General features: G+C 47.7%; 1 protein-coding gene across 3 annotated transcripts in view; it reads right to left on the bottom strand.

Annotated features, from left to right (window-relative positions):
* Window positions 1-26073, bottom strand: part of pdzrn3b (PDZ domain containing RING finger 3b) — a 96617-nt gene that overhangs the window by 6791 nt on the left and 63753 nt on the right. For 2 of the 3 annotated variants that reach the window (XM_010902763.3, XM_010902765.3), the window contains one exon: window positions 260-513. In XM_010902763.3, coding sequence (XP_010901065.2) covers window positions 260-513 — 254 coding nt within the window. Of the gene's footprint in view, window positions 1-259; window positions 514-9981; window positions 11892-26073 lie in introns of those variants that run through there. The other variant, XM_010902764.5, reaches the window with a different exon arrangement.

The following is a 26073-nucleotide window of genomic DNA, read 5'->3' as shown; positions in this document are numbered from 1 at the left end:
CATCTTGGTTGTCGAACCCATCCCTCCCCTTTACCCTAACCCCTCTCATAGGTCAGTGTACTGTAACTCCCTCCCCTTTACCCTAACCCCTCTGATAGGTCAGTGGACTGTAACTCCCTCCCCTTTACCCTAACCCCTCTGATAGGTCAGTGTACTGTAACTCCCTCCCCTTTACCCTAACCCCTCTCATAGGTCAGTGGACTGTAACTCCCTCCCCTTTACCCTAACCCCTCTGATAGGTCAGTGGACTGTAACTCACTCCTCAGGCAGCAGGTATTGTTCCAGCACAGCCACCGTGGGGGCATTGGCAGGCAGCTTTGTAAGGGCCATGATGTGTTGGAAGGTGATGTCTGTCTGGGTGCTAATGTCCACCACCTGGGTGTCTGAGGCGGGGCTGGGGGGTTTGGGACGGGGGGCCCGGCGAAGCACCTGGACCATGATAGGCTCTTTTGCTGTGCGGAAGGCTTCCACCGCCTGGTCATGGGTGGCCTTGGACAGGTCCTTTCCATTTACCTGGACACACACACAGACACACACACATACACACACACACAGACAAGATGTGGTTAGCTATGGAAGAAAAGGGTTGACTTCAAAAAGGCAGTGAGAGGATTATCTGCAAGGCAGGCTGTGGAAGACTTTCAACCAAGTGAGAGTTATCCCTGGTTTTCTAGTCTGACACCTAGAAAAGGCTAATTACACTGGCATTAACTACAAAAACAATCCATTCTCCTTAGCTGTAGAATGAAGAGTACATGTTATTGCATCTCATGAGAAATTTACAGTTTGTCATAAATGCATTGTTTACTCTTTAGAGTTGAATTAAAACGCTATCCCTGCTTTAGTGACAAAACAATCCAAAGAACAATAAGAACAGTGTGTTCACATGTTCACCAAAGCAACTAAAGCCCAACAGGGAAAACACAACACGAGGGAACAGGGGGACGAATCTTCATCGAGACACCAATTAGAAAGCACCATGTGAGAACAGCCCCCCCCCCCCCCCCGCACATTCGCAGCGCTGCACACTCAGGGTCAGTAGACTGCAAGCCTCTCTTCTCGGCTTATCAGGCTTCTCCCAGAGCCTCTGCCAGTTGCACCCTTGATCAGCGCAGCTCTCAATTTTCTCGTTTGTGATTCCTGGACGTGTGAGAGACTTGATAGGATCTGAGCCCGGGGCTCTTCTCATTTCAGAAGCTGGCCACGCTATCCTCCGACTCTTGCGACCGCCCCCCCCCCCCCCACCCCTCCCCCCCCCACGGCAGCTAGGCCAGAGCCAAAAAGAGCACATTGTCAGGTCCCTCAGAAAGGCTGACAAAACTCTGGCTTGGAGCTGGAAGGTTGGGTTTATACCTCCGGAGCTCATTACGCAATGGTATTAGTATACTATCTCACTGTGTGGCTCTCACAAACCCACACACACACACACACGCGCATGCACGCAAACACGCACCACGTCTCAGGATTCATTTTCTGATAAGCGTGGTTGTTTGGTACCATTTTCCTCTGGCTATGCTTTTCTCATTTTAATTCACGTTAGATGCTTTCAGCCTCAAGTGGGTTAACGTAGAACAGTGGTGGACAGCGGCAATGTCAACGCCGTTCCGGTGTCCAAACGATGGCATGTGTGCTGTCCTGGACTCTGGTTTCAGCCGGCTTGTGCTTCCATCAAATATCCATTGTTGTACCCACTACTTGTAACTGTTTGGTATTTTGCCAAGTGCTCTGTGGTAATATCTTAATACTTCACAATGGGCTCCATTGGAGGAAGTTAACACATAGCAATGAGCTGTGTGTGATGTGTCTGTGTTTGATGTGTGTGTGTGTGTGATGTGTGTAGACGGAGGAAGAGGAGCAATTGTGCACTTCAACTTTGAAGAGGTTATGTGCTCACTAATAACCAGAGAGGATTAATGCTAATCCCAGCCTACAGGATAATTGGATCATCTCAAATGGGTTCAACTTCCACTACTTCAACATCACAACATGGCCAAAAGTAACAGCTTCCATTTACAATTTGCATTAAATAATTGAGAGAAAATGTAATGAGCACCGGTGCCGAATTACAAAAGTGAAAGAAAAACTTTTAAAAAGTAACGTGAGGACAAGTTCTGGGAAAGAGCCTTTGAAGATGTCTGTGCACACGGAATATACAGGACGTCAAAAGAAAAGTTCTGCTCTCCCCCACTGTCTCCCTCCCTGTCCATTTCTCAGGGTTAGTTGTGTTTGTTCAGATCAGCTGTGAGGAACAGAGTTTCTGTGTGTCACTGGCTTTGCTCAGGAATCCCAGTGCCCCTTGAAGACAGTGACTCAGAGACAAAGCCTGTCCCCTCCCAGAGAACCGTGAGCATTCTGTCTCGGTGCCCTCCAAGGGGGAGTCCCTCCCAGGCTAGAACGCTGTCCTTTCACCACCACACTCACCTCTGACATGGCACGGCCCTCCGCCGTGCACTAAGAAAGACACGCAGCGTTCCCTAAGAAAATATGTACAACTGCTCAAGCAAAACCGCAGGTTTATAACGATCTTCGCAGAGTTGGAGAATTCACATATGCCTGCCAAAGCCGACTGATTCTCATACGATTAGGCACAGCCATTTATGACTTTATAGCAGTTGAAATCGACATACTTCACAAGTGTTATCAACTTCCATGTTTGAATAAGCATTAGGCCAAGTACTTGAGTCTGTATTTCTGTTGACACAGCAGCGGTGACTGTGTAAACCTTCCATGGAACCCACCCTGAGCCAATGTTCTTCTAAATCGACATTTAATGAGAAGAGGGCAGCCAACTTAGCTTTGCGCCCTGTTCAAGGAACAATGTGTGTTGTATTTATGACAGTCCAGACCTTGACAGGTTTACTCGGTTATGGCTTAGTCGCAGTCCGTTTTCTGCTGTCGGGACATCATAACACTGGTTCAGACTCTGATAAGAGATTTGGATTGGGCACTATGCTATACAGAAGACACCGTGTTCAGGATTTCAACATTGGTCATGGAACGTTTTACCTCAGACCTGTTGACCATTCTGGAGGTAATGGGGAACACAAGACAGCCTAGCGCTCACTTACACTTGGCCTCTCTCACCAATGGAATGCAAAACAGCCCAGATTAAGTAACTAGAAGGCAGCAGGTGTGTGTGTGCATGTGTGTGTGTGTGTGTGTGTGTGTGTGCGCGCACGCGTATCAGGCTCTCCCTGTTAGTTGACCTGCTGCCAAATAGGCTTAATTGTCAGTTTGCATTAGCAGCAGTCCTTTTTTCCGGACCAGTACTACAGCATTGGAAGTAACATTCACAATGCCAAGCAAAGTTCTTTTACCTCATAAGCATTTTGAAAAAAAATGTACTTGGGAAATGCTCAACAAACCCAAATCTGAAACATTTGATCCAACGTGTTCCATTTGTCTCTGATACGCAGTGGTCGTTCAAGCTCTAACTAATCCTTTCCTCCAAAGAGGGAACATCATTAAATAAAGACTGTTTCTTGTCCTTTAGATGAAGCAGTCACTGAGGTGAATGGAGTGGAAACTGGCTGGCAAAAGAAGTAGCCTTTCAACAGTGGCTAGGCAGGAAATCCCTGGGAACTGCCGCCTATATAGAAACTCGCTCAGAAGTCGGTCTTTATGGTCCGATACACTTCTTAAGCAAATTCTTCAAAGTCTGTATTTTTCTGAACAGAGAGGAGGGCTGACGTGATAGAGAGTGTGGATGGATGCTTGACGGCTTATTTTCAGGGGGCCTATGGCTCCTTGAGTGGCAGACGGAGCGTTCTCAATGGGGGTCGATTCAGTTCCCAACCATAGTTAATCCCTCTTTTATTTCTCATTTATCCTTTTTTTTTTTCAACAAAAAAGCAGTTACGACTTGGAGAGCTTGGTAATGGTCTCTCTGTAGATGTGTGTGGTTCTTGTGAGTTTTCCTCTCATGGCCGGCTGTGAGGGAAGTCTTTCCACAGCTCGGAGACTTAAAGACACAGCGGTCTTTATTTACTGCAGAAGGCAGGTTTACAGAGGATTAAAGAACAAACAGTGAGAAACTAATGCTGCTAATAAGCATAGAGGCCTGAAAAAGACACCAGATTTTCCTAATCTGATTCAAGCATGAGACATTCGGTTATCCGTTGCAGATCAATAACACACCAAAAATCACTTCCTTTAGGCATTCTTCTACCATCCCCTGTCCTAACGTGCTCAGTGTGAGGTGCTAAGAAAAATGATGGACTTTTTCTAGTTCTTCACACCAACGGAACAAGCACTGCGTATTAGAGACATGTATTATCAGCACACACTCTAATTCGTAGCAACTTCAGACCAGAAGCTGGTCTGGGGGGACAACTGACCAGAGGGGACAGAACCAAAAGCTTGGGTATGGGGACGTTTCACTTGCAATTTCTACAACGATGACAGAGAACTAACAGTGGAACAAAAAGACAGAGCCCAAGTTTGCATGCGATTCTCCAGGCTGCCTATATCTGGAGCTCCACAGTGAGGACTGGGGAGACCAGGGGAGCAAGGACTCCAGACTCCACATCTACCCTCCTTCCAGCCAGCAAGACACACAGACACCAGAGACACAGCCAATCAAAACCCACCTATCTGTTTAAATTATGGTGACTGACGGCCCCAGAGCGACCTCCTCATCCCCGCACGGGGACACGCAGTCTCAGGTGGCCCGCGGGTCTACAAAAAATCCACCCCTGTCATGGTAGGCATGCTGAACAGGGCCTGAAAACGCCGTGTGACGGGGCTCCTGGTGAGTAACAGTTCAAGGAGGGAACTTTTTGGAGCCACATAATGAGGAATAATGACCCTCGAACGTCTGCATCAAAATGGCCCCCTGCCACTCGGTGTGCTTTAATAAGTGCTTAAAGCCACTCCCCCCCGTCGGTCTGCTCAGATGGTTTATTCATGGCGGCGTATCACAGACAGACACAGGGGACCGTAGTCTACATCCACGCACCTTGTCCTGTCCATATCAAACACCACAAATCTCTGGCCTTCCACATACGACTCAAATGGAAGGGCAGCTGTGCCACTGATATAGATACCATCCACACACATCGCAAGCATGGGTTTCGTTTTGAGAATTTAAGGCAAACAAAAGTACACTTAAAATCCATGAAATACAATTGCTTTTAACAGAATAGATGGCAGAGTTTTTTTTAACAGATACTGTAGTGTACCGTATAAACTGTGTATTTAGCAAGATAGCAGGGACATCTTATTTCTTATTCTATGTCTATCCCCATCCTGTGTGTGTGTGTGTGTGGGTGTTTGCCTGTCAGTCTGCCCACACAAACCCCTTATATCCACACAGGATCAAATGATGATGTCTTTCTATTTCTAGAATCGGCTGGGCCTTTGTGGCAAATGTAATAATCGTTGTGTCATTGGTATAACCTCCAGTATTGTCATTCTATCTGCCTGCCAGTTAGAGCAGGGCCTGGGTTATTAATGAAAAACAGTGCTTCATAATAACCACTCAGTGAGCAGCAAAACATGACCAGCCAGCCAGTGTACAAGTACACCATGGTGAGATGTCAAACCTCTGCCTGGGATACTGTCTGTCTGAAAACACTGTTGCATTCATCACTGACTTGTCCTCTGAGTGTTACAGTGGTTGGCAGTTCCTGAGGTGGGCCTGCTGTGCTTGGACGGGATGATGGGACGAGGGCATCAGGGACGAAGGCACAGGAACATAGGGGGCGGGGATGAGCTCTCCCCTGTGGGAGCGGGCCACCTGTTCTGGTGTCGAACAGATGTGGAGGCGCACCTGGCGTAACCTGCCCGTTACTGAACACCGGGCCGCTCTGGTCTCCCCGGCATGTAGCCTCATTGAGAGGGAGGTGGAGAGAAGGGGAGGAAGAGGGACAGCACTCCTGGAGCTCCACGTCTTCAGTGACAGGGGCACTGACAGGGTCGGCTAACGTTTGACCGACGTTGTCGTCCCCTTCTCTCCTGCTGAGATGAAAGAAGACGTGCGTGGTGCTTCAAACCTTTCTTTTGGCACAGGGCCAAAAACATTGCACGTGTTTAAAAGAATGTTTGAATATTACAAGAGTACGAGTGAATGATCCGTGTGTAACCAAGGCGTCACGAATCACAAATGCGTGTACTGAATCAATCTCCTCAGTCCCAAACCATCCCTCGTAGAGTACTGTAACAATCAGAAATGACTGGCTGGTTGAAGTCAGCTCTATTCTGGAGCAGAGCTTGAATAGGGGGCTTGTGCTAGAGCTCCCATTAGGCCCTTCCAATAGGAGGCAGAGACAGGCGCCACGGCTTTTAAAAGCCACTTTCATAGAGAGATTAGGAGCTGTTGACCAGGCAGGACTATCGGATGACTCACTGATTCAGCAGGGATTCCTGTGATTCCCAGTGATAATACAAACCACACGTGTTGGAGTGTGCTAATTCTAAGTGTTGCTAAGGCACCCCGATCAGGGAGGATCTGAGTGTGTTATCAGTGGTTGAAACAAGACTGCAGCCTGACCCACCACTGATTATCATTCCCGGGACATTCTCTACCCCGACTACTGTCTACAAACATTGCCACAGCCTCACAGGATTAATTTAAGACATGGGCAGGAGAACACGCGCGCTATTCAAGGTGGCCACATGGCCCAGGCCTCAGAGGTGTGTTCCCAGCTCAGGGATGGAGGAGGGACTCAAGACAGGAAGAGGGATATGCTGCAGCTTCAGAATGTTTAGCCATATCCAAATTGACACAGAGGCCAATAAAATAACCATCATAGTAGATTTTCCTTTCTTCTTTTAAATTTTTTTTAACCCTAAAGACATTCTGGCAGATGTTTCTTTAAGACATCCTGGTCAGGAAGTCTGAGACGGCCTTCCCTGTCACAGAACACGTCCATCAGGAAGTGACCTCACCTGGCCAGAGAGGCGCCCCTCAAGACGATCTGTCAGTGACCAACATGAAGCCCACTCATCAACCCCTCGATGTAATGGCCAGTAGCCGTGGATACAAAAAGACAGACATCACAAAGAGCTTCATTATGATTTCAATCAGAACCAGAGGAATGGCTGGTGGCACAGCGAACAGCTTTTGGAAGCTTAACAAGAACATCCCTCCACTCTACCCTGATGGATGCCAGAAATAGAGCCACGCAAACTGGACTGGAACAATTGCCCTCCATCTCTCTAAGACAGTGAGAAAGTGTTTTAGTGGTTAATCCAACAGCTAAACTTTTGCTTTTCAGGCAATGTCACGTTGAGATAATGCTTAATCTTTCATTGAACAGAGGGTCCCGGGGCAGACTGCGTAATTTTTTATCGTTTTGTCTTTCAAGCGAAGGAGAGTCAATACAAATAGGTGTATGAAGTTAAATCACATGTGAAGCCTTATCTGTGTGGTCGTGGGGGCATGGGGGCTCATGAATGGGCTCGTCTGAGGTTCGCCCCCGGTGATGAATTTTATGTGATGCGCGGACTAGCCCGATGTCTTTGTCTGCCCCGGCCGGGTCGATCTGTTCAGGTGTCTGTTCATGGGCCCGCGGGGGAGGAGTTACCATATGACGAACGCTAGGACACCCCAGGCTAACATCTCGCCAATCAACAGTTATTGACAGGCCAAATGACAGACCAGCCTGCTGGGGGTACAGATGAAGACGAACAAAGGAAGTTGCTGCCCTCCTTTAGTACTGTCTCCGTGCTGTCATGTTTGTGTGTGTGTATGTGTGTGCCTGTGGGTGGGTGGGTGGGGAGGCCGGGCGGGAGAGGGGGGTTAGAGGTTGACAAAATGAAACAGAGAAGGATAGGGAGCTTTCACATCAGTTGTTTGATTTAACAAAACCCTGAATCCATTTTAGCATCACAAAAACATCCCAGAATCCCCAGGTCAGGGGAAAACCTTTTAGCCATTTTGAGACAGGCCTGGCGATGATCAAAGCAGACCAAACACACTCCACGGAGACAGAATAACAGGGTCGGGGCTGTCATTTCACACTAATGGGCGGGAACAGGACAGCTTTCTGGGGGATAATAAGGGAGATGCACACGGAGCTCATTAGCCTGGTTTAAAGCAGCCACAGCGCCACGCGCCACACCACAGCGCAACCCGCCACACCACAGCACCACCCGCCGCGCCACACCACAGCGCCACCCGCCGCGCCACAGCACCACCCGCTGCGCCACCTTCCGCGCCGTGCCACAGCACCACCCGCCGCGCCACACCACAGCGCCACGCGCCACACCACAGCACCACCCGCCGCGCCACACCACAGCGCCACCCGCCGTGCCACCTGCCGCGCCACACCACACCACAGCACCACCCACCGCGCCACACCACAGCGCCACCCGCCGCGCCACAGCACCACCCGCCGCGCCACACCACAGCGCCACCCGCCGCGCCACAGCACCACCCGCCGCGCCACACCACAGCGCCACCCGCCGCGCCACAGCACCACCCGCCGCGCCACACCACAGCGCCACCCGCCGTGCCACCCGCCGTGCCACCCGCCGCGCCACACCACAGCGCCACCCGCCGTGCCACCCGCCGCGCCACACCACACCACAGCGCCACCCGCCGCGCCACCCACCACACCAACCGCCGCGCCACAGCGCCAGGCCACACGGCTGAGTCATTCACTGGAATACCCCAACAGCATTGAGATGCGGCACCTTCAGGGAATTCAGACGAAAAGGAAAAGCTAATAAACACACCCAGTGTTCTGCTCCCATGATTATAAGGCACACTTTTGAGTTAAAGCATTGTCTGTGGAAAATCTCTGCTCGTGTCCTCCTTATTGGCATATGTTCACTCCTAGTGAAGTGAGGAAAGTTAAAAGGTAGGCAAGGGAAAGGTGATGTGAGGCACCCCCCCTTCTGGTCACAAATCAAACTACACATCAGCGGTGAACTTTGGTAATCCCCATTCGTTGTCTTTCTCATTAGGACAGATTTAAATTAAGAGTCAACATGAAATGACTGTCTCCACTATTGCCTGCTCTACAATCACTACTGCCTGTGATCTATAATCACATAAATGATGTTCTCTGCTTCCCAGACAGTAATAACCAAAGCAACCATCAGCTACTGTACACAAGTCAACTTGTTAGGTTCCTCTGAAGGCAGAATGTAGTAGAAAGAGTTGTAATGTCTGAGGACTTTGAATAGCCACATGGTTCTTCACTTCTTTATTCCCCTTAACTTCCATTTTTACCATGATCATAAAAATGTCCATGTTTTTCAATGTTGTGATATCCTAATTCAGAACAGGCTTTCATTGAACAACAGGAATTCTGTATGTGCTTGATGAATGCTAATATTTATTCTGCATTTGAAAGCTTTAACATTGACTCAAAAAGTGTGAAAATACATAAACACTGGACGAAGGTTGTTAATATATATATATATATTTTTTTTAAACAACAAAAAACAGCATTTTCATTAACCCACACAATATGTCCTGTCGGTTATCATACTGAAAAATTTGCAGACAAAGCGCTTTGGCGTTAAACATAAACTTAAAAGGCAGAGTCAACTGGAATTTAAAGTGACCGAGTCGGCCGTCAGCGGACAATAAGGAGCTGGGTTGCGATCAGCACACACTAGCAGACACATTCATGGAGCTGTCAGCCCTCCATCAGGCCTCCTTTAACTAGACCTCCTAAACACAGCTCCGTGACCCTGAGCTCTGAGGTCACAGTACTTCAGCACCAGAGGGGTTCCAGCCAGCCAGCCACAACCCCACTACTCCTAATGGTTCACAGTTACACTGGGAACAAACCTGCAGAGGGGCCAGTGTAAAAAGAACAAAAAACAGACAGCAACAGCAAACTACACAACTCCAACACAAGCTACAAAACGGAATGCTGAAGTAAGACATCAGAATCGCACCAGTCGCCGCGTTAACAGAGCGGATAGCAAAACGCTTGCGGCCGCAATTCTGTTATCGCAGAACCTGTGCACTTCTCTGCGACTGAACAACAAAGTCGGGCCATTCGAGTTGTTGGGTTACGGTACCTGGCAGACTTCATAGAGTAGTTTGTATTGCTCCTGAGGCTTCTGCAGGGCACAAAGGCTGCATCCCATGGTGGAGGGATCTCACCATCCAATGTTCCCCACCAGTTGACCGGACAGGCTCTCTCCCTCTCACATGGAACTGTCGCGTCCCTGACCCAGGCTGCTCCGTGTCCAGCCGCCGTTCTCCTCCTCAGCCAGCCACCAGGTTCAGCTGACTGAATTCATGACGCTGCAAAGCCGTCAGTGCCAGCCACCATGTGCCTGAGCAGGAGTAGGCAGCCTGTTCCTTCGGTCGGTGTATGTTTCCCCCTCCTCACACGCTTCGTCACTCTTGGTCTCTTCCGCTCTGCGCTCACCCTACTGAGGCCAGCGCCACTGCTCAGCCTTTATACGCACCCTCATGCATATTAAGCAGCCGCTCACTGAATATGCATGAGAGGCTGCCCCATGAAGGACAGCACTACAGGGTGAGTTATGGGGGGAGGGGGGTGTAAGCGCAGCAGTGCTGACTGACGTTTCATTAATTAACAATCTTTAAGTCTATTGTGCAGGGACAAAGTCAGTGACATGGAGGCTTTTTGTAGTCACTGCAAACAAACATGACATTTTCTCTTGGGGCCCGGGGAGCTTGTCGGTCTTAACTGTTCCAGGCATCTCGTCTGGATCACGCGGCGGGGTGACAATGATGTCAGGGCCCCAAAAAGGGCCTCCAATGTCCCATCAGACACTAAAAGTCTACAGACATCTGCGGTTGGAGTAAAACAAAAGAAGCATAGAGGGGAGTGTTGAGTCCCGGGTTCAATTGAAGCTTTTTTTTTTTTTTACCACTACTTTTGTCAGATGAAAAAAAAAAAGGAATAATTTCAACATGTCGTTTCCCTTTTAAATGGTGGGACGACAGCCAAACAAGCAAACACAATTAAAGTACATTAAATGTTTACGCTTGATTCCTAAAATGGACAACGAAGCCCTGGCCAACTCTGCGACTGATGAAAGGTGACAAGTCATTCTCTGAGCCCTCGGTGGAGTCCCCAAGCTTGATCGAACGCTACCCTTTTCAGCGCCTGAGTTGGCAAATGCTAGGGGTCCGGTACTGCAGATTTGGCATGAGCCTCAGTGCCCGCTCTGGTGCCACGCAGCCAACCAAACCGTAATGCTGGGTGGCCATTATTTCCACAGCGAAGGGTGACAGTGGCCTTTCGCAAAGAGAGTGCCCCTCTCTGACCAGCACCGCAGAACCCCCCTGTCTCTCCTCGCCTGCCCCGCTCCTGCAATTAGCGACACTGGCCCGTCCAGGGTGATGTCATTTGGCAGTCAGTGACTGCGCAGGCATGTGCTAGGGAGTGCTGGGAAAAGGGCATCTCGACGCTCCGCGCCAGCACAGTGGCAAAGGTTAATGACGCGATGGCATGACAGGCTGAGTGAGAAACGGACCATAAATATTTAACCGGTATGACCCCCCCTCCCCACCGAGGGGGTTCTGGGGGTTATTGCCAAAAGAAAACATTATTTCAGATGATGGGCAATGGGGCCCCAGCCAGTATCCCATGTCCCATGTCCGCTATGCTCTCATTTGCGGACAATGCTCGGTTGGAATCGTACCTGTCTACATCACATGCATGTCTGGTGGAGTGTTGGCGGCTGGCGATTGTGATACGTCGAGCACAGCGAACCAGTTTCCTCAGGCCAGATGTTTCCACTGATCCCTATCTGTCTGTCAGCGAGGCTTCCATATCCCTACCCCTGCCTCCCGGGCCTGCTCCACCACGGGCTACGGCACTGCTCCAATTTATCCTTCTTCAGAGCTGGACAGCCCCCTCCGTTTCCCATTCGATATAGTAGGATGAAGCTCTGTATATCTGCCGAAATGTAACAATTCGGGGGACTGGCTGTGGATAATAATGTCTTTTCCCACCATGTTGGCTTTCAAAACCCCCTTCACACATTAAAAACACAGATTATATGATAATATCAAGAGAGTCTAAAAACAAGGATAATGAACCTGCCACAGGCAAACTGGAAGGAAATCTCTATATGCAGATTTTTTATTTATTTTTATAAATCTTACTGTGTCCAGAAGCTTGTACTTAGTCCCAGTGGTTAGTGTGCTGATAAGCAGGCTTTACTAGCGAGGATTCTAAAGCAGTTGATGACCATGAAAGCCAGTCAGTGCTATTGTTAAGTAGCATTACCCTAGTATTGACCTGCCTGGGGCTGGGATGAGTGGAAAGCTCTAGAGAGAAAAAACTATGCATCTCTTTCACACTCCATAGCAGAACAAAGACCCCACTGTATTAAGTGATTCATTCAATATCAGGTCTATGTATTAAGAAGCTGGCCAGGTCTCAGAACAACATAACTCACAACATTTTATTAATGTAACAACACTGCAGTAAGTTGCAAATACAAAGTCCCAAACAACCATATTTGACTACAGATATTGCAATTTTACTGCAACTACAAAACTTTTTTGGAAAGGGCACAACTACTCACCACAAACAACCTATACTGACATATTTATACTGTAGCAGAGATCTACACAGTCACAATATTCAGCCTCACACAAATTGAGGACACAGCCAAGTAGTCACAATGGAGTATGAACCACATAGACCATCATAGAAACAAAACGATGAACAAAGGAGCATGTAGGCTTGACTTAAGTAATGTCAATACATTTCAGGTTTGTGACAATGGATTCATTTTTTTTTTTACTCCAAATCAGAGCAGTCACTGACGGCATTCATTAAAATACCAATTAATTTCTTGTTGCCGTGACAACACCACGCAATCTCTGTGCCATCATTAATCGCTACTCCCTCAACACATTAACAAGCAGGAGCGTAGGTAATAATGTCATGTGTCTTGTCACTGTAAACATCGAGGAAGGGGGCAGGGGTTGTTGCCCCCCCCCCCCCACTTGCTCTGGGGTATTTTAAAAGTGTGGGTCCCAGGTGCATCACAGTTTCATGCCTGTCTGGGTCATTCATATTCATGGTGTCTCTGTTGTGCAGCCCTGTAGCGCTCTGCTGGGGTCCCTCAGGGGCCAGTTTAACAGTTGTGTTCTTTACTACAGCAACAGAGGGCTCTGGAGAGGCGCACTGCAGCCAACGACGCTCGTTGACTTGGTCTGGCTCGCGGTCACCCGGGTGACTGGTTCACATGGAGAGCACACATTTCACCGGTTATGTCTGCGCTGGATGCATGTGAGTTTGACAACACATTTAAATGTTCTTCTTTTGGTCTTTAAGTCACTTCACAATGGCGAAACCCAACACATCAAATACATCCACAGCTGTTCCCTCAGGTCCATTGGCCAATAGGACCAACAGACATGATGAGGTTTTGTAAATAACTATCCCACAGGAACAAGAGATTTGGTGCATAAGTCTATAACCCCTGGAAGAGAACCTGAAGAGGCCTAGAACTGTGGACATTGAAATAAGTCTTGAAACACCCCAATTTAGCTCTGCTTTCCCTTTTAGTCATTCACTTTGTTTCATCTGATGGATGTTATTCCCTCTGGTTCCACGCATTGACTTGACCTCCACACATTCTCTCATCTGTCCCTCTCTCTGTATGCTAGACCGTCAAGATAGATTTGGATTGAAGATGAGAGCATTGGGTTGTGCTTTCTTTTCTACAGCCATTCAATGTTAGGCTCAAGAAGATAGACTGTCATAGACTCGCTAATGTTTCAATAACATCATGGATGAAGGCGGCATGTGTTTAGAAGCACAGGGCGGACACCCGCTCAATACTTCCTCAGCTCAGGCTAATTGAGGATTTATTATAAGTGCCCCTCGGGGTTAACAGGGATGCTGGCCCCACGTACAGTGTCTGGGCTGATCTGCGGTGCAGATTTTGACAGTGGTTTTAACTGCCTATCTGACTGCTGACCAGAGAAACATCCCAGTAGATCAGCCAGGACCCTTGGCCGTGCCCGGAGGTAATGGAAGTTGACCTCAGCATTTTAGCATGCCACACTGAAACATGTCAAGCTTTCTCCCTGGGTCTCCCTACCCATCGGACGATTCATCGGAGGAAAACATTCAATACAAAAAACTTTGCTTTGAACCTTAACCTGTATGGGGTTATCATGACCTGAGGGGATCAGAGAGAGCTGGGGCAGAATGTTAAGACTGACTCCAGGGGAGCGACAAAGTGGCAACATGCGAAGGAGGAAACAGGAGACGATGTCTTACGGTAAAAGATTCCATTTTGCAGTCTGGTAATGCTCTGTCCAGACGACCAGCAGAGGTGCTGAGGGGGTTGGTGGGGTTCGGTTGTCAAGTCAACACTGAATCACAGACATCTATATAAATATATAGAAATCCCTGGTGTTTTTTTCCATGGCTGATGTGTTCAGTGTCGCTTTCCCTCCCTGTGGAGACAAGGCTGAGGCCAAGGCAGGGCAGTAGGCCGGTTCCCACAGAGGCGTAGCCTGTGATGAGAAGAGATTTGTGGTATCTCCTCTGAGTTGACTTTGGCCATGGGGTATAGACTTTACCCATCAGCCCCTTAATCTGTTGAGGATTTGAGAGACAGAGGACTCGCTTCGCCTGACACCGGCTTTGTGAATAATGGAGACACCAGACCTGAGGATGTATGGGAAGGAAGCAGAGACAGAGAGCGGGGCGGGTGGGTGTAAGAACAGAGTGAGGAAAAGTAAGTAGAAGTAGTTCCACGCCTTTAAACCCGGCATTGTGTGTATGCATGTCCAACCCTGGAAAATGATAGTTGAACAGACAAGTGTCAGCTCTACCATGATGGTGACTCAACAAAGACGAGCTTCCTAACAAAGATGACCGATGCAGGAACCAATCACCACAAACTTTTCATCCGCCAAAACAGCTCTGACTCGTTGAGACATGGACTCCACTAGACCTCTGAAGGTGTGCTGTGGTATCTGGCACCAAGACGTTAGCAGCAGATTCTTTAATACCCGTATAAGTTGCGAGATGGGGCATCCATGGATCGGACCTGTTTGTCCAGCACATCCCACAGACGCTCGATTGGATCAAGATCTGGGGAATTTGGAAGCTAAGTCAACACCTTGAAATCGTTGTTGTGTTCCTAAATTAAATTCCTGAACCACATTTGCTTTGTGGCAGGGCGCATTATTCTGCTGAAAGAAGCCAATGCCATCAGGGAATACCGTTGCTATGAAAGGGGCAACATGGTCTGCAACAATGCTTAGGTAGGTGGTACATGTCAATGTAAAATCCACAGGAATGGCAGGATCCAAGGTTTCCCAGCAGAACTTTGCCCAAAGCATCACACTGCCTCCACCGGCTTGCCTCTTTCCCATAGTGCATCCTGGTGCCATGTGTTCTCCAGGTAAGCGTTGCACACACACCCGGCCATCCACGTGATGTAAAAGAAAAAGTGATTCATCAGACCAGGCCACCGTCTTCCATTGCTCCGTGGTCCAGTTCTGATGCTCACGTGCCCATTGTAGGCACTATCGGCAGTGGACAGAGGTCAGCATGGGAACCCTGACTGGTCTGCGGCTACGCAGCCCCATACACAACAAACTGCAATGTACTGTGTGTTCTGATTCCTTTCTATCAGTACCAGCATTCACTTTTCAGAAATGTGAGCTATAAATTGAACGCTTCTGTTGCTCACTTCTGTTGCTCAACTTTTTTGGAAAGGAAAGAAAAAGGTGCAGTGGTCACTTAAATTCCAGAGCTGTACGTGACCATCATCACTAGAAAATGTCAACCACAGTTGGTAGACTCGGCTCGGCGGTCAATGACAACGCCAACAGTTGCAGCCTTTGTTCATTGTTCAAGAGGATTATGAGGAAAAAAGTCCAACTGAACAAACAAAGTTGACTTCCCGCAACGTGATAGATGCCGTGCTTGCACACTGCAGCACACCATTCAATCCGCAGATAACCTCTGCAAAGCCATTTCAAAGTGCCTGACTGTTTCTGAGCACAAGAAGCAATCCCAGATTGCATCGGTCTTCGATCCACACTTCAAAGTGATATGGTGCAATGCCACCGAAAATGCTGCCTTTTAAAGCATCGCCAGTGACATCCCCGCAAAGTCTAACAGCACAACACAGGGTTTGTTGCACAGTGATTCCCCACCCCTAGCAAAGAAAAGTCGATTGGACAGTGTTTGGGTTCGTGGAACTTCAAAGCACAGCTGCCCCCCCTGAAAAAAAAAATGATATCATCAACCATTCTACCATTCCTCTGAAATCACACATACCCAAAACTAAGCAAAGCACCTTTTACTAGTGGCTGTTCAGCATCTAAAGGGCGGGTATATTGAGACCATATTGTTGTTGAACGTCTGACAAGCTTTTTAAAAGCTTTGTTAAGGGAGTGAACCATCTATGCTATATTAGCAACTAATGTGAAATAAACCAAAGACTTATTTGAAGCACCTACCAATTACCAGCGAATATAGAAACTTCAGATTGCAGAGTTCCTCTCCATCTCATCAGTTCTGCTGGGATTTCATCATCTACTGTAGGCCTATCCAGCAGGGGCTACCTCGCTCTAACTGTCTCTATTTGCCATCTTGTGGGATATAGGAAAGTGAAGTAAAGTCACTCGACAAAAATCCCAGAACCACCAAATGCCATATCTCATAAGAAAACATCTCATTCAGTGCCATACAGGAAAACAACAGATCAAACACTTTTAAGAGTTTGTTAGCTTTCTGAACATAAACAGTGTTCCCTCACTGGAGAGTTCAATGCTCCAAGCTCCTTCTAATAAATTCACTTTACTAAAAGTTACTGTCTGAGAGAAAGAGACACAGAAAGATAGAGGGAGGACGACGGAGAGTTACAGCCTGCCACATTCACACTGGGGATCAGGGTGGATTTAAATGTAAATGAATTGGTTAGTGTTGATAACAGTGAGTGAGTGAGCCTGAGGTAAGGGATTCTCCCAGGGAGCTGACAGATCCAATGTCTCCAGCCCTGGCCGGACTCCAACCATCCCACGGCAACGGATGGACCTTTGGTCCTGGCCAAATGAATGTCCATAATAAGGCCACTAAAATCGGCCTAACCTTTAGTACAAATAAAATAAAATAAAAACAGGGCAGCCAATCGTCATCAGCAGGGTACCATAAAACATTGTTTACAGCTAATTATCCAAATGCCATGGCATTCTTAGGGCAGGTAACTCATACCGCTTGTCAACACAGGTAATAAGCAAGATATTAGAGGGGTTCGTATTTCAGCCCTGTCACATTGGCAAGCGACAGGCTTCACACTTCTCCCTTCTGGATAAGGGAATGGCCTGGACAGTGGCTACTGCCACAAGATCCTTTCCAGATCTCGACGGCGCCCCAGGATTTGTGTTGGTGGGTTTACAGCCACGGACGTGGAGCGAGCTCGCTGGCCGCTGAGTGAGATGGATTCACTAACGGCCTGTCCCCGCAGGGTCGATCCGTATGTCTTTGGGGCAATTGGTGGGCAGCTACTGGACAGGTCTGTGGAAGAGGGTCCATCTCATTATATTACAGTGCTCTCCCAAATGAAAAGTCTGAGTGAAGGGTGAGCTCATCGACAGGTGGGTAACAGACGTGACGGTGACATCAGCTAATCACCAACGAACCAACGATGATGAATGGCAAAGCTGCTTCGCGAGGTTTAATAATTAGTGAAAGAGCTGGACTGGGCTAACAAAAAAAACATCTGTATAGTCAACACTGACAAGATGCTTATCAAGAGGCTGCACCCACATTGGTTCAAGTCACCGCCCCCCCCCACCCAACTTGTCAGAGACACTTGAAGATCAACATAAAATATACTTCAGCTGAAGTGCTCAGTGCAAAGCAAACAAACACATTTACATTTTAGTTGTATTATTGATTTGTAGAAAGATTCAGTACATGCATCTGATAACAGACAGAACATTTAAAAGCAGCAAAGTTAATCCCAAATGTTGTTGTCTTCAGGTCAGTCGTGGAGAAAGGGACTTGTTTTATTCTGTGTAGCTTTCACTCCCAGGCTGTTACTGAATGAAGAATATTCAGTAAACCCTGGGCTGTGGTTTGGTGTTTCCACTGATTACTCCCATATTGTATTGGATTAAACTACTTCACAGTGAGAGCACAACAGCCATGTACTGTGTGCATAGTGGCTAGACTGTCTGGGGGTTATTTATACAAAAAACGTTTATGTAGTCTGACATCCTTGAAGTAGGACTGATGAGTTATGCGTACTATTTACTATGATTGGTATTACACTATACACACAGTGTCCCTTCCCAGGTAATCACATGGAGTAGGAACAGATCTGAGACAAATAGTAGCAGTCTGCTTTGTCTAATCTAGTCCGGCTGCTCCTCTCTGTCCTCCTCATGTCTCTCACAAACCAGACCTGCCCTGTCACATCTGTCCAGGCCAATGCTAATCTCATTTGACCGATAAGTGAATTCAATAAGCAACACCCATGGCATCAAAGTTCACGTCGCCACGACTCCACTCCTCTCCTCCTGATCAGCTGATAACAGAACGGTTGGCGCTTTTCGAGGGGATCGACTAACCCTTTTAGTGAAAAGGGGAAGTTACCAGACGTCGTTACTAAATACTTTGACAACTCGTTTCACTTCCACCAAGGGCTAAGCTCTTAGTTTGTCAATGTGTGACAACTCAACTGTTAATGCATGTTAATATTAGCATACATCCGTTAATGTGTGCGTGTGTGTGTGTACTGTATATGGGAGTGTGTAAGGTGTTTAATTATTAAGTAATGAAACAGATGAATGCTAAGAGGTAACAGCAGGTATATATGACTGTTAACACTTTTACAGAATCATTACTTCCTGTGTTCACCGCATGACTGCAAGCTGAGTGAAAAAAGTAGGCAGTCTTGCTGTGTCTTTGAGTTTCTCATGTAATTATGCCCATCAGCAGCTTATGTTTCTGAATAAAAATAGACTGGATATACCGAGCAGTGAAGATGTTTAAAACAATTCAATTTCCAAAGGCCGTATCTCTGTGAACATTTCACTTCAAGTTAGGGATGGGAAAATGGTCATAAAGTGGAGGTTTCCCAGTTGAGTTCCGGTACGCTGCCATGAGCGACATGTTATTAGCACAACTGTAATTCCTTAAGTACTATTTCCACCACGGACCCTCAGAGAGAAGGATGTTTGGTTGAAAATATTAAGAGCCACAAATGTAGCCTCTGCTTTCCCCTGCTCTCTTCAAACGGATAGGGAGAATTAGATGTCTGGTTTTAAAGGGTCTGGCCCTATAATTTCCAGCCCATTCAGACTTCATTTTGCACTGAAGTATTTGGCAAATGCTGTCATTACACAACACAGTGCAATGGCACCGTGAAGAGGACACGCCGAGTCCATTTAAGGGAAATACGAGGGGACGTTATTGTACATATTCCCATTTAAATCAGAGGGAGAGGAGAACGCGTGAGAGATTGAAGGAGGAGGAGGTGACAGCGAGGATCAGAGAGAGGGTAGGGAGGCATATTCCTGATGTATAATGAGGAGAGAGTGATTTCTGAGGAGAGCGGAGAGCAATCATGGGGGCCGTATGACCTTTAACCCTCAGATCCCTTGGTGTATATAAAAGGTCCTGGTTCAGAAGCGGGATTAAGGTAATCAAGGGAGTAATGAGAAAGGGGGAAATGTTCGACGAGCCTGTGAGCCACAATTATGCACCACGTTTGTCTTCCATGGGTGTGTTTGTGTACATACACTCACCATTGAAATTACGTGAAGAGTGAAGCGTTAATTCGTTCTTTTGCCTGTACGCTCCAAAAGTTTGGATTCGAAATTCCACCATTACTAAGGGCATTTATTTGAGAGCATTTGTGTATAATCGGATTCCAGTGTTTAACAATGCTCTGCCTTTGACTGCTCTGTCCATTCGTTTTCTCCCGGGAGCTTTTGACGACTCTCGACGGTTGTTTCCCCCTAATTCTATTTTGGGGAAAATACAGCAATTCCTATCAGAAATGTCATTGTCCTGTGACAACAGCCTTTCCATTCCAGTGGGTCAGCGAGGCGTTTTCCGTAAGGCTTTCGTGGTTCATTTGCTGGGTCTTGAGTCGACACACCTCTTGTGTTTGCAGGTCATTGTGACAGAAGTGAACCATTAAAGACAGATGGGCTATGGCTGCACTCTGCGCATGACAGGTCTTTTTCCAGGACAACACTTTTCAAAAGGTTTGGGAGCACAGTTCTGTCATTATATTATGGCCGGAATGAGGCAGACAGGGAAATGACATGGTGTTCACCTATGGTTAACTAGAGTTCAATCTCACAAAGAGAGGACGTGTGTTTATGTGAGGGACCTGTGAATGCTTTGCCTGTGTCATCGCTGACTGTCCACTCATCCCAAGAATTGAGACCAGGGTGTGGGAGTCAATATAACTGACCGCCGTTGGCCTTTACATCTCTGCCTGCAGCCAATCGCACTGAACATAACACTGTTGCCCTTCAGAGAACGGAGGCTTCCCTCCAGTCGCGTGCAAGCGTCATTCCGTCCGGAGTTTCTGCGTACAAAAAGACGCCTGGAGCTCCGCGTTCGGACTGCCGTGCTCTAGTATTATCTTCCACTTGTCTCCGTCCGAGTCACACTCCTGGCTGGGGCACATCCTCCCTGTCACATGTTTCCAATGACTCTCGGAGCACAGAGAGACAACCTGGGCTGCAATTCAATAAAGAGACAAAGAGGCAAGGGTATCGGTCGTCCCATCCGGACCATTGTCCCGGGAAGGCTGAGTGACGGCTGCGTCTGTGCCTCTCTCTCGGACCCCGGGGCAGAGGATGGTTACTTTGTACCTGTCACTCAATCCGTGGCCCCTGACACAGCGGTCCTCTGTGGGCTTGTGTTGGCGAGGGGGGTGTCACTGGGATGGGGTGAGGTGAGGTGTCTGAGGCCACGGCCCTGTCCCTGCCAGCAGGTTACCCAGCAGCTGGCTCACAGAGACACAGCTGAGAACGTTTGGACCGGTACCGTGGACTGGAGATGTTGCAGTGCTGTTTCTAGAACCTGCCGTCAATAGCTAAACCCAGAGTCATACTACAGACAGCAAATCACCATTTATGAGACTGCATCCTCAGCTAGGAAGAAATATTTACAAAAACATTGTATCCACCAGCAGGTCCTCAGAGAGTATTTCTGAGTACAAAGAGGGTTATTTCTGGATAGGAATAACAGAAGCTTGGCTTTGTGTTCTGTGAAGGGTCACAGAGGCTTATCTAACTCGTGTGAAAAGCAAATGAAAAGGTCAATTTCTCCTGATGAAGGTTAGATGCAAGACTCCATTATGTGCCAATCACAGCTCAGTGTACCGGCGAATGAGTGAAAGGACGTGGACAGTGGGGTCAGTGGGGTCACAGATCCAGGACCATCGGTGGTCAAGATAACAGTAATGGAAGTGCCTTGTTCAACTAGAGCGACTACACCAACGAGAGCCGTAGGTTCCGACGCGAAGACATCACAAAGGCAAAATGGACGTGTACTTCAATGAGAGCCGGCGCTGGTCTGTGAAGATGCCAATGTGTTTGAGACCTGAGTCTTGTGTTCTTCTGACCACACAATTGACCTGAAATCAAACGATCAAACTCCCGGCCTTGTGCCCCGTGTCAAGTAATACACGTCAATGTTGGGATGACCCCACTACTGTGCTACCTGACCCCCCAACACCCCACCCCTCCTTTCTCCCCACACCGCTCTGTGGTGGGTTCAAAGGACTGCCATTAGTCTTTGATGGACTTGGAAGGCTTCTCATTAAGAACAAGTCCCGGGGCTTTGATGCTGCGGTTATTCCTTCAAGCTTCAAGGTGAGCCCAGAAGACCACTACCAAAACGCCTACTTGGCTGCAGCATAGGGGTGAAAGAGGATTTTAGTAATTAAGAGTATGGGCAAAGATAACCTAGTTGCTTCCACATTGTTGAGTTGTGTGTCTCTGGGATTCTAAGTGGCTGTGGAACCAACCAAGGAATATGTATTCAGGAATACGAAGTAAAGCAGCAGTGTTTTGTTTTGTGCTGTTGTTTGGTGAAATCCATTACGATTGTGTAAATATTTCACCATGATCGCAATCTATTTGTGCTGCTAATCACTCGCACTGATACAGAACACGGAAGCCGGGCCCTTGTGAAATAGCGGTATTAAGAGTTATGGGATATTAGATCGCCCCTTATCCTAACCTTGTTGACCTTAGTTGTTGACCTTAGGATTCAACCAGTAACTGGGGGGCGGGGGGGGGCAAATAGTATCTGAGAGGACTTAATGATGCTTATGTACAGTATGTACTCTGCATGGAACAACCAGGGCTAGTCACCTAGGAAACATGCGCTGTTATTATCTGTCACTATGGCAACCTGGATCCCAGAAGTGTTCAGAAGCTCTTGTGAAGAGCACAATGGTCCACTGAAGATGTTTCTGTTAAGGTCATGCTGTCGTTCATGGTTTCTCTGTGTCTTTTATTCTCTGAGATAAGGGCATATGGAGACGAAAAGGCATTTAGAAAGAAATGAACATGCCTTGAATATTTCATCAAGATCCACCAAAGCGTTTCAGCCAACAGTCAACGCAAATGCCAAATGTCAGGAATTCCCTTGTCCCTTCTTAACATCGCTGACAGCCGTTTAATTGCTTCAAAGTAATCTCACCATCTTTTGAAGATAAACACAAAAGACACCTGGGTTTTTAGAGTGGTAGAAGCATTTGAAGAACGAACGAATGCCCTTGTGTAGCGTCAGCCCCAGCGGTGGCTCCCGCTCAGCCAGCCCAGCCGCTCCGCCAGCCTTGGTTTGTGCAATGTGATTACTCCATCAACCCATCCATCAAGTGGACTCTAACCGGGCCCTTGATGGGTACAGAGTTTGAGGGCTCGGGTGAAGTAGCAGCTCTTGTTCTCTCAGTGTGCTCACTCCGCTAATAAGATTATCAGTTCAAATGGGCTCTGAGGGCTGAGGGCAAAAGTTGGGGATAGGGCTCAGTCAATTCCTGTGGTGGGGGGGTTGGCTGTGGTACTGGAGTCACTCAGCAAGCAACAGGCAGGCACAGATGAACTCTTGATTACATCATCAATTGGCATGTTGAGCCTTTCTCCCTCAGGCCGAAACGCACATGTACTATACACACTCCGACTGTCACAGACACACACACTCTCTCTGGGCATCAGTGCATCCACCAACACATGTACTATACACACTCTGACTGTCACAGACACACACACTCTCTCTGGGCATCAGTGCATCCACCAACACATGTACTATACACACTCTGACTGTCACAGACACACACACTCTCTCTGGGCATCAGTGCATCCACCAACACATGTACTATACACACTCTGACTGTCACAGACACACACACTCTCTCTGGGCATCAGTGCATCCACCAACACATGTACTATACACACTCTGACTGTCACAGACACACACACTCTCTCTGGGCATCAGTGCATCCACCAACACATGTACTATACACACTCTGACTGTCACAGACACACACACTCTCTCTGGGCATCAGTGCATCCACCAACACATGTACTATACACACTCTGACTGTCACAGACACACACACTCTCTCTGGGCATCAGTGCATCCACCAACACATGTACTATACACACTCTGACTGTCACAGACACACACACTCTCTCTGGGCATCAGTGCATCCACCAACACATGTACTATACACACTCTGACTGTCACAGACACACACACTCTCTCTGGGCATCAGTGCATCCACCAACACATGTACTATACACACTCTGACTGTCACAGACACACACACTCTCTCTGGGCATCAGTGCATCCACCAACACATGTACTATACACACTCTGACTGTCACAGACACACACACTCTCTCTGGGCATCAGTGCATCCACCAACACATGTACTATACACACTCCGACTGTCACAGACACACACACTCTCTGGGCATAGACTCATCTGCATACACCAACCTATGAATGCTGACAAAAACAGTTTGTTTTAACACAGTGAAAACTTTGAAACCATTCATGCAATAAACCCAAATGCTATTTTATAGTGTGGAAAATGTAAGTACTTATTTGGTGTGTTAAATTGGGTAACCTTTAACAATGAATGTGGTTAGAATTTAGCTTACATGGGTGCTAAAATGTAACAAAAAGACAACTTTCCAGGGAGAATACCTACATTTTCGCAGGAATGTTCATGGACAGGAAAACAAACAGACACCACATCCAAACAAACCTAAATGTCTCGAAAGGCATATGCCTTTCTTATTTGAAACAACATCCTGGACTCTGCTTGGAGTACTATTCTCAGATTTGACTCATTCCAGTCCCATTCACAGAAGGCCAAGTAATGTGACGAGTATAGATGCCTGGTCAAGGACTCCAGCAAACAGATCAGACCCGTTGAGAAACACAGGAACAAATGTTTATGCGTCACGATCCACAATAAGAGGATTTATTTGAGGTTAAAAGTGCCTTACGGCTGCTCCTCACGTTCTCTGAGGGGAACTGAGGCAGAGCGGCTGTTATGAGAAGGCATTACAACATTACAACATGGTCACAGTTCCACAAATGTACTAGATTACGTCTGCCACAGTACGTGCAATAGTGCTCTATAGTTCCTGGTTTGTATGGAAGTCTTTGTTTACAAGCTGATTTTGTTTGACATCCTGTAGAGTCCATTATAAACCAGGTGATCAGAATCCTTAACGCTGATTGGCTGATAGCCATGGTATACAGTCTCATATATATCACACCACATCACCTTTTCCTGCTCTAAATGCGTTGGTAAATGGTTTATTAGAGCAAATTGGCATCTCAGGTGTTTGTGGTAAAATGCCAATATACCACAGCTAGGTGCTGTGTCCAGGCACCACGATATGATACGTCAAGCCTAAGAACAGCTCGTAGTGCCATACTGGCCATTTACCACACCCCCTCGTGCCTTAATTCTGCCAGACTAATTTATGTCCTTTAGACAGAAAGAAAAAAAAATCATTTAGGCAAATTTTCTACAGTACCCAATGATGTTTTTAAATGTGCTCTGCACAGACGAGATAGCATTTGGCAGAGAGAAGACATTAAATTAGGGCAGAATGAAATGCTTCTGTCTCTACAGATTCTGCAGGTCATAGTGACACCTACTGGCCATGTACTGAACTCCTCTGCTTATGTAGTAAGTCCAAATGGCAACACATTTGAAATAAAAACCCTGCACCAAACCAACACCACCACACCATCAGCCCATCAACTAGGAGGAACCCTGCACCAAACCAACACCATTTCTTAATTAATTTTCTTGAAGTCTAGATGCTAAATGACACAGAGAGAGGAAGGAAAACACAGACATACATGCCTTTAGGCATGTGGGTAGGCTGACAGACAGACACTCAGACAGACAGGAAAGTCGATCTACAGACTGAAAATAAGTGTTGAGGGTTGGAGAGACAGGTCTTGCCCTGGAAGATTTTGAACCACACTGAGAATCTGTGCAAACAGCTTCAGCGAGCGGCCTAATCCTAGAGCCCTGTCCTCTGGGAGAGGTGCAGGGAGGAGGGCCGCCATGGTATTTACTCACTAGATTCTACAGCCATAAATCCACCCCAGACTTAGCACACTCCCCTGTTTCTCCTCCTCAACATCCTCCTCCCTTCCCCTCGTCCACACTCCTCTCCCTATCCTGCTCCCATCACGAAAATGTCTGTATGTGTGTGTTTGTATCTCTGCAGCCCAGCTGGTTGTGTAGGCAGTGGGTGGAGAAGGAGGGAGAGACACGCTGCGATGGCTCCAGTCTAGTATGACTCAACACATCTCTGCCCCGGGGGGTGGGGGGGGGCACAAAACACACAGACGGTCCCGCACATCCCCCTCCTCCTGCAATTACAGCATTCAGATGCTCACTTTCCCCACTAATAGGCAATCCCAAGTCCTTAGTCCAAGCCCGGCCCAGCGGCACACAGTGGAAACAGCACCGTAGCAACAGGGGACCGGGAAACGCGCCGGGAGCGTCTGGTCGGCCCGTTTCCGTGTGAAGCCTGCCGCGTCGGACGGGCTCCGAATGAGAGGAATTGCAGAGAGGGGTGGGGGTGCAGCGTGAGGCAAGGCGCCGCTCGGCTCTGTGCACGGGGGCCTA

The sequence above is a fragment of the Esox lucius genome, chromosome 17 (assembly GCF_011004845.1).
Source record: "Esox lucius isolate fEsoLuc1 chromosome 17, fEsoLuc1.pri, whole genome shotgun sequence".
In the NCBI taxonomy this organism is placed as follows: Eukaryota; Metazoa; Chordata; class Actinopteri; order Esociformes; family Esocidae; genus Esox; species Esox lucius.
The sequence above is the reverse complement of the archived record's forward strand: the minus strand, read 5'-3'. Positions and strand labels throughout refer to the sequence as shown.